We start from the raw sequence: 14,479 nt of genomic DNA, 5'->3' as shown, positions 1-14,479 counted from the left end.
TACAATTGCATTTCTCCTTCCTAGGTACTCCTAGAAAATTACTTGCATTTGGTTGAAGAATCACAGCCTAATACAGTGACTAAAAAACAACCAGTGGTAGTTGTAGATTTGATTGATGATGAAGATGATAAAGAATCACATATAGCCTTGGATCAGACTGTAGTCGATGATGATGTACAGGTGGCAGGTTCAGAGCAGAATTTAGATGAATCTATTGTAATTATAGATTTGGAAAATTCAAAATCAGTTGAAACTGAGAAACAGGAAAGGAATAATGAATGTAATGTTAATAATATTGATGTCACGAAAAAAGGCTCCTATTGAAGAAATTATAATTATTGATTCAGAAGAGAACAATAGTCACCCAACATTAAACCTAGCACAAATATCTGGTGATAAGGTTTCTTGCCAAGAACCAGAAATAAATAGAACAAAGAGAAAAAGACATTTAGACTCGATAGTTGAAATTTTGGATGATGATGTGATTGTATTAGATGAGTTTAATTCCGGCTTAAGGACCAACACCGAAGATAACTCTCTTGCTAGTAACAAAGAAAATGTCAATACTACTAGAGTTGCACTAGATGGAGACAACAAAAAGGTACACCACGCATCGACTACAAAAGCTATGTGTGAAGGTATCAACCGGCTTGATGTAACTACATCTACACCGATAGAGATTGATGATGATGAGGTTCCGACATCATCCAGACTCTTGATGTCGCAGTCTTATGTCCCACCAAAGAAAGTATCAAAGCTCACGTACAAGAGAACTGCACATTTAGTGGAAACTCTTACAAATGGAACAATGGGCAACTCTGTGAAAACTGCAGCAGACTCCAATATCTACAATCCCAACGCCAATTCAGGAGAGAAGAGGACAGGATTACGTCCGATTGTCATTGATGGCAATAATGTGGCCATCAGGTGAATGCTCTATACACATATTATAACTTCACAGTTTTTAAGTTAACATTTTAGTCAAATAGGTGTTTTTAAACTGGTACCTTATCAGATTACTAAGGTTAGATTACTATAGCAAATGTAGGAATTAATTACTGAATATTAATCAGTGAGTTGTGATTTTTAAAACAAGATTTGAATTGCTGAGCAATTAGTACAGTAAGACTAAAACTGTAATAAGTCAAAACGCTTTTTATTATCTATGTTCTATATTTTTATCTTTTATTTAGAAAAAATCTCAAACTTATTGAACTTTGTCGTTTAAGTACACAAAAAATATACACTTGAGAAGATTAACTAAAATGTCAAGAGTAATCGATTGACTTCAAGTCTAAATTCATAAAAATTCATTTTCCACTGGAATTTGTTGTGTAAATTGTGCACATTTAATAGAATCATTTGAAGAGTGTTGATGAAAATGTTCTTACATCACCACATTGTTTTTTGTTCACAAGGGTGGGGAGTGGCTTTTTCACAACAGTATTATTTTTGATAATGGAGTCCACCATTTCATTTTCAAATTCAGTGTATAGGCCACAACAAGCTTGTCACGCCATTTTCTACCATGACGCTATTCCCATACTTCCTCATGGTCTTGCCTTTCTTGAGTTTGGCAGTCTTATATCATTTGGGACATTTTTCTGTTAGTACACAAAGTTCCAGTGCAGTATGTATCCTGTTCTAGGAGCTTTGAAGGCAGTGAGTAACTATTGTAAAAGTTGTCCATGAAAATGAAGTGGCTATTATTAAATTTTTCTTTTAGCAAATGCAATTCAACCTTTTCTGTATGACTTTTTCTGCCTACATCCGAATCTGAAGAACCAGCAAATACATGAAATTTAAGTATCAATCCAGAGTGTTCTGTAAGTGAGTATAATTTCATGGCATACTTGTGACGCTTCCCTTTTATTTATATTGGTGGAAATATAGACAGCCTCGCCAGAGAACCACCCCCTTTTGTGGATAGTACAGCGTTCATTTTGTTATTTAAATGGGTAACACCTCACATCTCATAGTTTTATCAATTTCTTTTTCTCCTACTGTTGTTTGCATGGAATAATTTAGTCCTAAAGAAAACTAGTTTAGGGATCATAGTAATATATTTACCAAAATGTATTCAGTATATTACAGTATATACTTACTATTACACAAATATTGAATAGTCATTAAATGCTCTTCATGAAAAGATGTAAATAAAATATATCTTAAATAAACAATTAAATATGGAAGGTGTATAACTCTTAATCAAATGTATGCAGATCATACCACCATATATTTCTAAATGTCTGCAGCCATGGCGAATTTTCGCTGAAGCGACTTCAGATGTGTATAAATTATTTTGAGAAGCGTGGCCATCGGCAGATTAAAGCGTTCTTGCCTCACCATCGCATCAACCGGGAGACGTACTCTGGCTTGAACCTAATGGAGCGCCAGGGTACAGTTGTGTTCACACCAAGCAGAAAAGTGAATGGAAAACGTGTGGCTTCGTATGATGATAGGTACAATGTTTTTATTAGTACACATTATTTTAATAGTATCTTCACAATTAAGCGAATACTATAAATTCATTTTTAAAAGTAATTGTATGTGGTTAACTATATTTAGACTTTTACATCAATTGTTACAATATACATAATTTCTTTTGGGTTTTCAGCCATATTTTAAATGCCACAAGTTTGTCCATTTTATATATGCACTGGCAGTAGGATTCAGTTAAATGGTAAAGTTCTATTAAGTTCTTCTTGTAATGATAAGTTTTATGGAGAGACAAATCAATACATCTCATAAAAGACTCTAACTATCAATAGTCAGGCTGATGTCTTATAGCTTTAATTCCTGTAATTCAACTTTCATATGTTGGTAAGTTCATTATCTTTGAGTTTCTCAAGGAGACGGGTACATCCACGTTAAATTAGCGATTTGCGGCACAGTTAAAAAAAAATTGGACATAGAGTTTTGAAGTTGATGTACTTTTATAAGTAGGCCTATCTATGCAAACAAAGATACAAAGTTTCTGATTATAATTTTCTTTTCAAAATCTTACAAAACGTTAATAGATATTATATTGCCAATTTTTTAAATAACTAAAATACAACAAATAGGACATAAAATATAACAAGTTATTCTGACACACAGCTCAATAACTTATTGTTGTTTAGGTTCATTTTAGGCACATACATTAAAATAAATGCTGAAACTGTCTTTGAGTTGGCTACATTAAAATGTGTACAAGTCGACACTTCTATAAAATACGTTTATAACCATGTTTCAAGTTTTCAAGAGGCCAATTTCAAGCATAAAAAGTTTGTAAAGACTTTTTCAAAAATAGTACAAAAGTTACTTTAATAGACCAAAACGTAGAAGAACAGTCTATTCAATGACATGCCCTCTAAAACTACTTTGATCTTTGTGTGTATTTAAATACTGTATTATGGATAAGTTGTGCATGTTTGTTTCATGGAATGAGCTCAGTTGATGAATCATGTTAGTTTGGACTATTATGCTTTGATAATAAATGAATATGAACAAGGACTTGTTATGCTTCTTTAAATAAGTATAATCTTGGAAGTATGGTTCATAGGTTCATAGTTCAGTACGCCACAGAATCCGGTGGTGTGATAGTAACCACGGACAACTACAGAGACCTGCTGCAGGAAAACCCCAACTGGAAGGAAACTATAGAGCAACGGTAAGTAGCTTAGCACTGATCTGTTGTTTTAGTGCATTATTACAATACTTTTGATTTCAATGACTCAAATCAGTTTCTTAAAACTGCTTACAAAGCTTATGGAAGATTTTAAGATTCAATTTTAAGATTTGAGAGAGTATTTTTACATACGCTCAAAGCAATCTCTTAGTCTCCTTCATCCTTAATTCTCAGATGTTGTGTTTATGTCTGATATTAGTGCTTGTAGAACTCGTAGGGTTGCATCTTTATTATCAATTCCAATTCATCGGACAGCCTTATATAATAAATCTTTCACGGTTTTCGCATGTTGATTGTGGAATGCTCTCCCAGATAATATCAGAATTATTGAAAAAGTATGATTGCTTTGGGGCTGAAGTTAGAGCCTTTCTGCTGCGGACTTGGTGGGAGTGACGGTTGGTGGTTTTTGTAATCGCATTTGGGGTAACTGCATGTAAGCTGAGTGAATGGAGAATGAAAGCTTGTAAGGTTGTCATAATTCTATCAGTTGATTAATGTATTAAAGATAGTTTTGTTTTAGTTCAACCAATATACTCGTATCGTAATCAATAATTATTAAATATAATTTAGTTTGACATGCCAGTTACAATATTGTAATAGGAATGATTATATTTTATTTTCTTTATTTGTGTTTAGAGGTTAAGTGGCAGAGAGGACTATTCAGTCCTAACTTCGCCTCTGTAAATAAAGGCATTTTTTATTTAATTTTCCATTCACGCGTCTTCTGTGGCAACCTATTTCTATATTGTGTTAACCCTTATAGGCGTAAGAGCTGACCATGCTGTAAACATCATAAGAGTGTCAACGATTGTTTGCCTTATTTTGTGATTGTAGTTCTTAGTTAGTCCGCTAGGATGTGTGGGAAGTTCGTTTCAGTAGTTTAAAGATATACTGCACTCTACATGACCAGCTCTGTGCTTATCGATGGTTGCTAGACCATTTTTTGTCATAAGCGGGGCAGTTTGTTATCCATCCTTTAGTAATCTGAGTTAGATGAGGTCTTGGAGAGTAAGTAAAGTTGAGGAGTTGGGTTGTGTGTTGTTAAGTTTACAAGCCTAACATCCTACTACAAGCACTACAATCGTTCAAAGAAATTTGTCTTAAAACCCTGTTACATGTAGAAACACAGTATTGAACACATATACTGAGTATTTTGTTAACCAAAGATACTTTTAACCTTTTAGCATTCCAACCTCTTGCCTGCCCTCTAAAGTAAGCATGTTCCTTATTTCATCTTGCATCAGTGCAACGAGTGTAAAATTGTAGTAGTTTTAAAATTGTGGCTGAATATTTGCTTTGTTCATAAAATTTAGTTTTTGTAGGTAGACTATCTAAATAAAATGTGGTGATTAAGGTTTATTTTAGTTTTATCCTGAAAGAATTGATTTTCATGGATATACTTCAAAAGTGTAGCCCAATCAAAGACCAGGCTGAAATAATAATACATGACATACATATTGTTAATAACACATTGTATTTAAATGCACTATAACATAAACTGCATCTCTAAAAGTGTTTGTTAAAACATTTAATTAATATAAATTTAATTATGGTTATAATGCAATGTAAAATGTAAGTGGGCATATGAATGGTGTGTTTTTTGATAAATTTTGACTTAGTCTTGATTCGTATATTCATAAGAATTCGTTTTAACATTTCTTAATTTCCTAAGATCTTCAACTTAATTGTGTTTTAATACCTAAATATTGTGTTTATTGTCTACAATGTAAGCTTTTGGGATTTATAATCTCAGTCAACTGTGATTATTTTCGTAATTTATTTATATATCATAAAATGGTTAAAAGTTACATAATTCAATTGAAACCATGTGGATTTAAATAATATTTCAATCTATAACCCCTCAAAATTCTGTGGAAATTGCTAAATTTATATCTATTAGATGTAAAAGAAGATGTTCATACTGTATTTTAGTATTATTAGTTTTGTTTTAAACCTCAGTCCGCAACATTAAAAGTGTATATACTATGTTAAAGGAGACCATACTGTATTTTAGAATTATTTGTTTTGTTTTAACCCTTAGTGAGCCACATTAAAATAAGTTTGATTACTCCACAAATACACATTTTGTGAACAATTTTGTCCCAGACCTCCAAAATCAAATGTTACTATTTCTTATTTACTTTAATTCAAAATTTAAAAAAATCATCTCAAAGGGTTCATAATGGAGTAAAAAAAAATGGAGTAAAAAAAAAAAAAAAAAAAACAGACAGAGTAAGTGTTTTAGTCTGGTATATTGACCCAATGAACTTGTTGACTATTGCAGATAAAATAACATAATCAAGACTGGGTTTGAAGCCACACAAGGTCTACTAGGCTAAGTAGGTTAATGGCTGAGGAAACTAACTGACGGGTAGGATTATCCCAATTTAAATAAAATTTTATCACTTAGAACCTGAAGGATTTAATCACTTACAATCTGACATTGCCCTGATATTGTTCTAGCATACTGATGTTCTCCTGGGTGGATGATGTCTTAATGTTCCCACAGGACCCTATGGGACGACATGGTCCACCATTAGATGAATTTCTCAAGTTTCCAGATTAATTTTATACTATTTAAGAATATTGTCTTAAACATTACTGTAAGTGCAAAAAGCACATGTTAAAAGTGGGTTTTTTTTATTTTTTGCATGTAAAAAATTGAATAATTGTGTAAAAATTGTTATAATTAAATGTAGTTTACAAGGGTTTTATAATTTAAATATACAAGATGGTACACCAAGTAAAACCCCTGTTGTTGATTTGATTGAAAGGTGTTAATAATGTAAGTCATGCAGCCTAGTCTCATAGTGGCTTTATAAATATTAATGCATAGTAATTTTGTATATAATATAAGGATATGTAATATAGTACAAAATAGGAAGTGTAATCACAACTTTGGTTACAACATAATTGTAAATATTGTTTTTTACATTTTATAATTAATATTTTATAAATATTTGTTTGTATCTATAAGGCTCAATGAGATCTGAATTTTTAATAAACGTTATTTCTTTGAATAAATTAGATAGTTTTTATTAAACATCTTAAACCCTTTGATTCTCATCTGCATTGACTCATTAATGTTCAGTTGGCACTAACGTGGATCCAAATTCAAGGCTGCAGCAAACTCTGCCCTTCGTTGATTGTCTTTATAACCAAATTTAAAATTAAAATCTCAACTTCAATTTGGAAAAAAAATATTTGTTTCAGATCAAAATTCAATATATTTGAGTGTGATTGTTAATACAAATAACTACTTTTGTAGTTTAATATTATTTTCTTTTATTAATAACTAATTAAATACTTCAAATTTATTACTTTTACATAGCTGAAAAATTTATTTAATGTGTACATAATGTACAGGTAACCTACAAACTGGCATCAGTTGTTATTTTGTATTTGTGCTGATAAAAAGTGTTACAGGACAATTAATTTACTTCAAATCCCTTTCTTATTCAAAATAAATTGAAATTTACACAAGTAATGTCATTGTGACAAAGTTTTTAAATGAGGAAGTTTTTTCACATAAATTAAATTAACCCTTTTAGTGCGACATAAAAAATGCTTGTTAAAAAGTGCAGAGTTATTTTTTGTATGACTATGCAAAAAGTGCCAGAGCGTTTTAGAAAAAAGTTTTCCTAAAATTTATTTCTCATCATAATAAGCTCCTTTTTAATTCTTTTTTTCAAAATCTATGTAACATTCAGATTTTTATACAAGTTTTTGTTTATATAATTTAAAAAATTAAAAATCCATTTTGAGGCAAAATAACTAATAGAAAAAAAAATTATTTTAAAATTTCAAAACTTTTATGATAAAACGCATTTAAAAACATCCTAAAGTCATGTGTAATAACCTAATATTTTACAATAAACACAGTTATAAAATAATTAGTCAAGCACTAGAGGTTTGTTTTGCTAAAAAAGCATAAGGTTTTGAAAAAAAATTCAGTTAAAGTTTATTTTTCACCAAAACAAGCTTTTTGAAATTTTAATACTGTAATGATAGAGACTATTTTTTAAAAAACAATGCAATCATGAGTAATATAACATTACTTACTTGAATGAAATTCAAAACATTAACCATACTCAGGTAATTTTCAAACCAACTAAAACACTGTATTCATGGACACTCTTACGTATCACCAGCAAAAACGTCTAAAAGTTTTCTTATGTGACTCTCATCACTTTTTAATTAATTTTAATAACTAATATAACTTTGAAGCATTTTCAATTAATTAAAATTTTATTTTTGAAATTAACATTAGGTAGAACATAATTTTAAAAAAATACTATTGATAACTTACCAGTTATATTTTTAAGGCAGTATCTAAAAACATTATCTAGCATTGGGAAAGACTCGAGAAGACTACAATTTTTTGTTTGATCGTTCTGGAATTTTAAAGATGAAAAATGCTGAAATGGTACAGGAATTTCATGATTGAAGTTGGCTGGTCACCCTGCTTATTGCCCTCTATTCTGCATGGTGAACGTGGAACCGAGCGCCTTCCATATTTTTCCTGAATTGTGTAAATAGCTTGGAGGTCAGCGTTTTCCAACTACTTAGAAACTTTAAGCTCACAACTCATTTTAAATCACTGGCTGCAAATTTTAAGAGATACAAAACTTTTGTACAGATAACACAAATGCCTCAATCATCAAGGCTGTTATGTTGAGAAGTAAACATGAGTTAACGTACAATTTGGTACAATGTTCTATTTACTTGTCTTATTTATTGCCCATCAAAGGTTGAAAAAGAAAACTGCTCTTGTGTAATCTTTGATTATATTAGTTACATAAGAATCAAAGATTTAACTCACATACATGTTGCAAAACATTCAAATTTTTATCTTCAGTCTGATTACACAATTTTTTTTTTATTGAAATGTCTATTATTCCTGTAAAGTTAACAAAAACTATGTTTTACTAGATCACTTCAAAGATTTATTGGCTGAGCGTTAGCAAAGCCTATCCTTGAAGGTCTGTTGTCAGTCATTTCTGTGTTTGTCTGATCGCACCTTACCTTGAAAACGAACTGACTTATAGGCTTTATATTTTGCATAAACTTTATTTTCCATACAAGAAACCAGTTTTATGATGGTTTATGTCACTCCATAGGATTTGGCTAAACGTTAACGGACTTTTTACATTATTATAGGTTAACATAATGGCAACTAGAAAATTATAGAATAAACTAATTTGTAAACAGACTGAGCTCATTCATTTGACATGTTAACATGTGATATTTGGTAGATTGATTGGTAAAGTTTTCGTTACATTCCATCACGTCCTTTGATACTCTGTTGTAGTCTGTAAGTTTATTAACAGAGTTAGTGAAATCGATCACTCGATGGGCTAGAAAATTTAATTTGTCTGTCTATGTGTACGCATGATATCTCGTGAGCAGATAATTTTGCATGAACATAACAAAGACATGCATGTTTATTGGCTGACCATAAGCAAATTACTCTAACTCGAGGGAGTGGAAAATTTCATTTCTGTGTGTCTCTATAGTCAATAGTAAATCCACACGATATAATAAAACGAACTGACCTATAGTTTTGAGATTTTCATCAAGTTTCATTTTTATGTAGGCAACATTGAGTTTGATGGTGTATGTCACTCCATGGAAAATCTTTACATTAGTTTTATGGGTAACTAAGACTTTAACGTATGACATGTTAAAACATGTAGCCTAACTACTCTAACACAAAATTTCGATCGAATTGTGACATATTTCACAACATAAATCAGAATCAACACATTTTCAAGTAATTTAAAACTACTATCAATCAATCAATCAATCAATCATTTATTGTCAGAACACAAAGTGTATAACAACGTCAACAGTTAAAGGATAACAAAAATCCACACTAACGTATAATTATTAAATACAAATACATTTTAAAAATACATCAAACCCTTAAATACATGTTTTTATTTACTATATTAAAGATTAAAGTCTTTGGTCATTTTGTAAGACATTGTCAAAATGGTGAATATTTTGTTCAATAAAACTAGGCCTAATTTAAAATTACAATTTAACAGTCTAGGTTTAAAATTAACTAAAAATTTATAAAAAATACAGAGATTGCCAGAGGACCGAAACCAGGTTGAAAGTTACCCTATACATCAAAAGTACTCACTTACACTATACAAGCATCTTTCAGTCAACCATAACTTAATAGCAATTTTAAACCTGTTTAGGGACATGCCTTTGACGTCACTAGGTAATGCATTGAATAACTTAATGCCTTGATATATAAAGCTGTTTTGAGTGCTAGAGTAATTATATCTTTTTGTAACAATATTATGCCTATTCCTTGTTTCATAGCCATGAATATCAGTTATATGTTGAAAGCCAATAGAGGTTTTCTTTAATGTACATTAGTGTAGAAAAAAACATACATTGATGGGAGGGAAAGAATGCCTAATTTTATAAAATATGGTCTACAGTGAGTCAAATCTGGCAAACTGCAAATAAGCCTAATGATTCTTTGTTTGCAAAACAAACAACTTATCACAATAGCCAGAGTTTCCCCAAAGGATAATTCCATAGTTTAGCTGACTATGTACAAAGGCATAATACACACTAAGCAGGATGTCCCGAGTTACTTTATTTCTTAAAGATCTTATCAAGAATATGCCTTTTGAAAATCTTTGTTGCCACATAATCGATATGATGTTGCCATTTTAAATCACTCTGCAAATATATGCCAAGAAACTTGAGAGGAGGAACACAGCCCCCTTTATTTGAAAGACTTAAAGTGAGATCTTGTGTTTTTTGAGAGTTTAGCTTAAGTTTGTTGGCACTACACCAATCGAGGATGGTCTCAGAACTGAGTCTGTTAAAATGGCATTGGTATTATCTACACACTTATCTTGTATACACATTCCCAAGTCATCTGCAAACAAAAAGGTCTTTATACTGTTACTTTGCAAATTGTATGGAAGGTCGTTGATATACAGGACAAAAAGCATTGGCCCCAAAATGGAACCTTGTGGAACTCCATGGCGTACATACAGTGTGCTAGAAAAGTTGCCGTTTAGGAACACGGTTTGACGTCTATTTTCTAAATATGATTTTAACAGGCTTACAACAGAATTACTGAAAAAGTAATAAGGTAACTTATTTTACCAAGATGTTGTGGTCCACAGTGTCAAAGGCCTTGGACATATCATAGGATCTCAGAACTACACTATTATGGTTCTCAATACCTTCATAGGAGTTGATAATTACTTGTTGAACAGCTTCAACAGTGCTCTTCTTTGGTCTAAAGCCAAACTGACTTTTTGACAATAAGTCATTGATTTCCAAAAAGTGCACAAGCTGACCATGTAAAAGTCGCTCCAAGACTTTTGACACTGTGGGCACAATAGATATAGGTCTATAATTGTCACATAACTCTTTTGCTCCTCTTTTGTGTATGGGTATATTACCTTACTAACCTTCAATAAGTCAGGAAAAAACACCTTGAGTGATACTTAAATTGAATAAGTAAGTGAGGACTTCACAAATAAAAACAGAAGCAATTTTAGAATGGCAGCATTTAGCCCATAGACATCCAGGCATGCGCTTTCTCTTATTTCATTTATGGCTTTAAAAACTTCTTCTACAGTAAAAACATTAATATTAAAAAACTATTTACAAATCTATTACAATCACAGTTTACACTATTTACATAAAAGATATGGTCTTCTATACTACAAGGCACCTTGGTTCTAATGTCATTTACACAATCCACAAAAATATTTATTAAATTTATCTGCTGTCAAAGAAACTGGCGTGGGCAGAGGTTTACTGTTACTCTTCGTACAGCTATTGATAATTGACCAAGCAGCCTTGGTTTTATTTCAAGGAAGCATTTACCATATCACAATTTGCAGATAATTTTGCTTTTTGAATTTCATCTTGATAGAGCTTTTTAACTGACTTATAACTATTGTAAATCTTGCCATCAAGATCTATACTATTCTTTAACAAAAAATGCAGCCTATCTAGATCCCTTTTAATAGAAACAACAAGACCCTCATGATACCAATTGCTACTTTTGCTTTTTCTCCCAGTTGTGCTAACCACCAAACTTAGTCCTAAATGGGAAGGAACTATTTACAGCCCACATGAGAGAATCAAAGAACAATTGAAACTTATGATTTACATCACTACCATTACTATATACATCAAGCCAACTTATTTTCTTTAAGTAAAACAAAAAATATATTTTTGTTTTCACAGTTTTAGTATTCTAGAATGACCGACAGCTTGAAAGGTCGGTTAGATTGTATTTCATTATCGATACATGCCTTAAAAACTATTGCATTGTGATCGGATACACCAATATGTACTACAGTCGCTGTCCATCTGTCTGGATGCAATGAGGTTATAATGTTGTCGATACATTGTACCGCCCCCATCAGAAGTGGCGTTAGGTCTTGTAATCTCAACTACTGCTGGAGTTAGATTAAAACTGTTTATCAAGTTTTGAAGTTGTGAGTTTCACTAGTGTTAGACATAAAATCTATGTTGAAGTCCCCCAGCCAGAATAGATTGAAGTTCCCACCATAGAGACTGGAAAAAACATCATGTAGCTTATCTAGAAAGCATAGGTGTTACCTTGTGGGTGGGACGGTAGAATGACACAACCACAGTTTTGAAATCACAAAGGAGAACTGCTGCCGCCTTCGAATTGAAGCTCTTCAACCACTGATGGAAGTCTGTCGTAGATCACAGAGTTTATGTGTTCCTTTATGAAGATCAAAGTTCCTCCTCTCTGTTTGGTTTTCCTACAAAAATAGCTGACAGTACGGTAGCCAGGGATAACAAGATTGCTGATATCGTTATCAGAGATCCCAGTGTTCACATATACAAATAACATCTAGATTGTTATTATCAGCAACTAGTTAAAGAATATCAGTTTTATTTATCAAACCTTGTACATTCCACAACATCAGTGAAAAATTATTCTTGTATAGGCCTACGTATTTGGTACCAACACGGTCTTCATCTCCAAAAAGAATGTTTTGAAGAATCAGAGTTGCCTTTGTTTGAATATCTAAAGCGACTTATGTAAATACCTTCAGGCCAAAAATCTGCATCAAACACCTTATTCCACAGTGATAAGGGAACACCAACCTTAAAGGAACTATATCCTGGACGTCTGTTTTTTAACTTGGTTACCTCATAATTAGCTTTAGCACTGCCACTCAGATACTCTTTGATATCTTCACATTCCACATTTTCAGAAAATCTTGAAACAAAAAACATGTCTGTACCTTTCTACTACTTTTAGTTTGGCATCAGTCACAGTTGCACGACCTGTAAAAAACTTATGTTTGTTAGCACCAGTCTTGCGCTGATGTGTGTGTGAGGTGCGCTTATTGTGCTTTTTATATTTAACCTCAACAAAACCATCATTGCTGTCACTTTCCTCCAACTCCGTTAATGTTGATTTAGGCCTAGGTGGTAATACTGCAGATCTTCTAGTCTGTTGATAACCCTCCAAATCTGATGCACTGTCAGATTTACATAGGTCAACAGTCCGACCAGTTTCACGCCGGTCTAAACTGTCAGATTTTCCAGATGTAGACATAACACGTCTGTTCTCATTATTACTATCTATCATAGGATAGAAAGAGTTAGTATTTTTAGAGGTAGATTTCAGTATACCAGAGTAAGACACTCGCTCACTGTCACTTGGCCTAGTCAAAAAAGTCCCCAATTGCCTCTGTGTGGCCTTGAAGAACGGAAGATAAACTTCACATTATCAGATTGCACTGACCTAATCTGTTCTTGAAGTTCTCGCATATTTTTTGTAAGATCAAAAATTTGATCAGTCAAAATTCTAATATGTACAATACAGTCACATGAGCAATTACACTCAACTTTCTCAGATAAATTAGACGAGTCACTCACAGTCCTCTCACGTTGCTCCAACCGTTTACAGCTGTCACAAACAAAATTGGATTTTTCGTCTTTTATTATCCCTACTAGTTTCTTACAACTTCAGATTTCAAGATAGTGGCTGATTAAAAGATTTAGAAGTATACATGAAAATTTAATCGTAAAAATTCGAGATAACAGCTACATGTGAAATCTACCTTTGTTCTGACTAAGCCAGAAGGAAAATATGACTTCTTGGCATAGTTTTAAAACTTGTCTAAAGGCTGTTGTAATAATTATTATTCTATATCTATTGGATTAGTCTGGTAAATTATTGATCCCCATATCTTAATCATCTTGATATGTGCATAGATTAGAATAAGTATATCAATTGCTTGTTTCAAATTGAGTATTGTCCGTCAAAACAAAAAATTTCCAAAATAGTTCTCTTTGATAAAACTGAATCTAAAGATGAAGTACAGAATTACCGACAATATCCTTGTTACTTTCATGATCAACAATTGTGAGAAAGTTGTTCTTAAGAAACTAGTGTTCACCTTAAGTTATATAGTATTTTATATGGTAGAGTACATTATAAAATGCGTAGAAACTGGGAATACTGTATGTAGCATATATTTGGACTTAAGTTAAACATTTGATTGCCTTGGTTGTGAGAAAATTGGGTAACCTAGGAATCTAGGAAACAGCTGAAAAATGGTCCGAAAGCTACCTAAGGAACCGAAGACAACTTGTAGAAGTGAAAAAATGTCAAAAGAATACTTCAATCACAATCCTCAGATATTATTGCACATTCCTCAGGGCTGGGTACTGGGCCCAGTTGTTTGTTTTGTTTACCATCAATCTTCCTGTACATGTGGTGCACAGTCATTCTATTATGTTTGTTGATGATGTGGTACTTCTCATACC

At 32.2% G+C, this 14,479-nt stretch overlaps 1 protein-coding gene across 2 annotated transcripts in view; it reads left to right on the top strand.

Annotated features, from left to right (window-relative positions):
* LOC124354194 (probable ribonuclease ZC3H12C) overlaps positions 1–6,694 on the top strand; it is a 35,419-nt gene extending 28,725 nt beyond the window's left edge. For both annotated transcript variants that reach the window (XM_046804474.1, XM_046804475.1), the window contains exons 4-7: positions 25–927; positions 2,256–2,462; positions 3,545–3,652; positions 6,134–6,694. In XM_046804474.1, the coding sequence (XP_046660430.1) occupies positions 275–927; positions 2,256–2,462; positions 3,545–3,652; positions 6,134–6,236 (1,071 nt within the window). In that variant the 5' untranslated portion in view covers positions 25–274 and the 3' untranslated portion in view covers positions 6,237–6,694. The remainder of the gene's footprint in view (positions 1–24; positions 928–2,255; positions 2,463–3,544; positions 3,653–6,133) is intronic.
* Positions 6,695–14,479: the final 7,785 nt, after the last annotated feature.

Source organism: Homalodisca vitripennis, chromosome 2, assembly GCF_021130785.1.
Source record: "Homalodisca vitripennis isolate AUS2020 chromosome 2, UT_GWSS_2.1, whole genome shotgun sequence".
Classification (NCBI taxonomy): domain Eukaryota; kingdom Metazoa; phylum Arthropoda; class Insecta; order Hemiptera; family Cicadellidae; genus Homalodisca; species Homalodisca vitripennis.
Note: the sequence above shows the minus strand (reverse complement) of the source record. Positions and strands in the feature narration are given on the sequence as shown.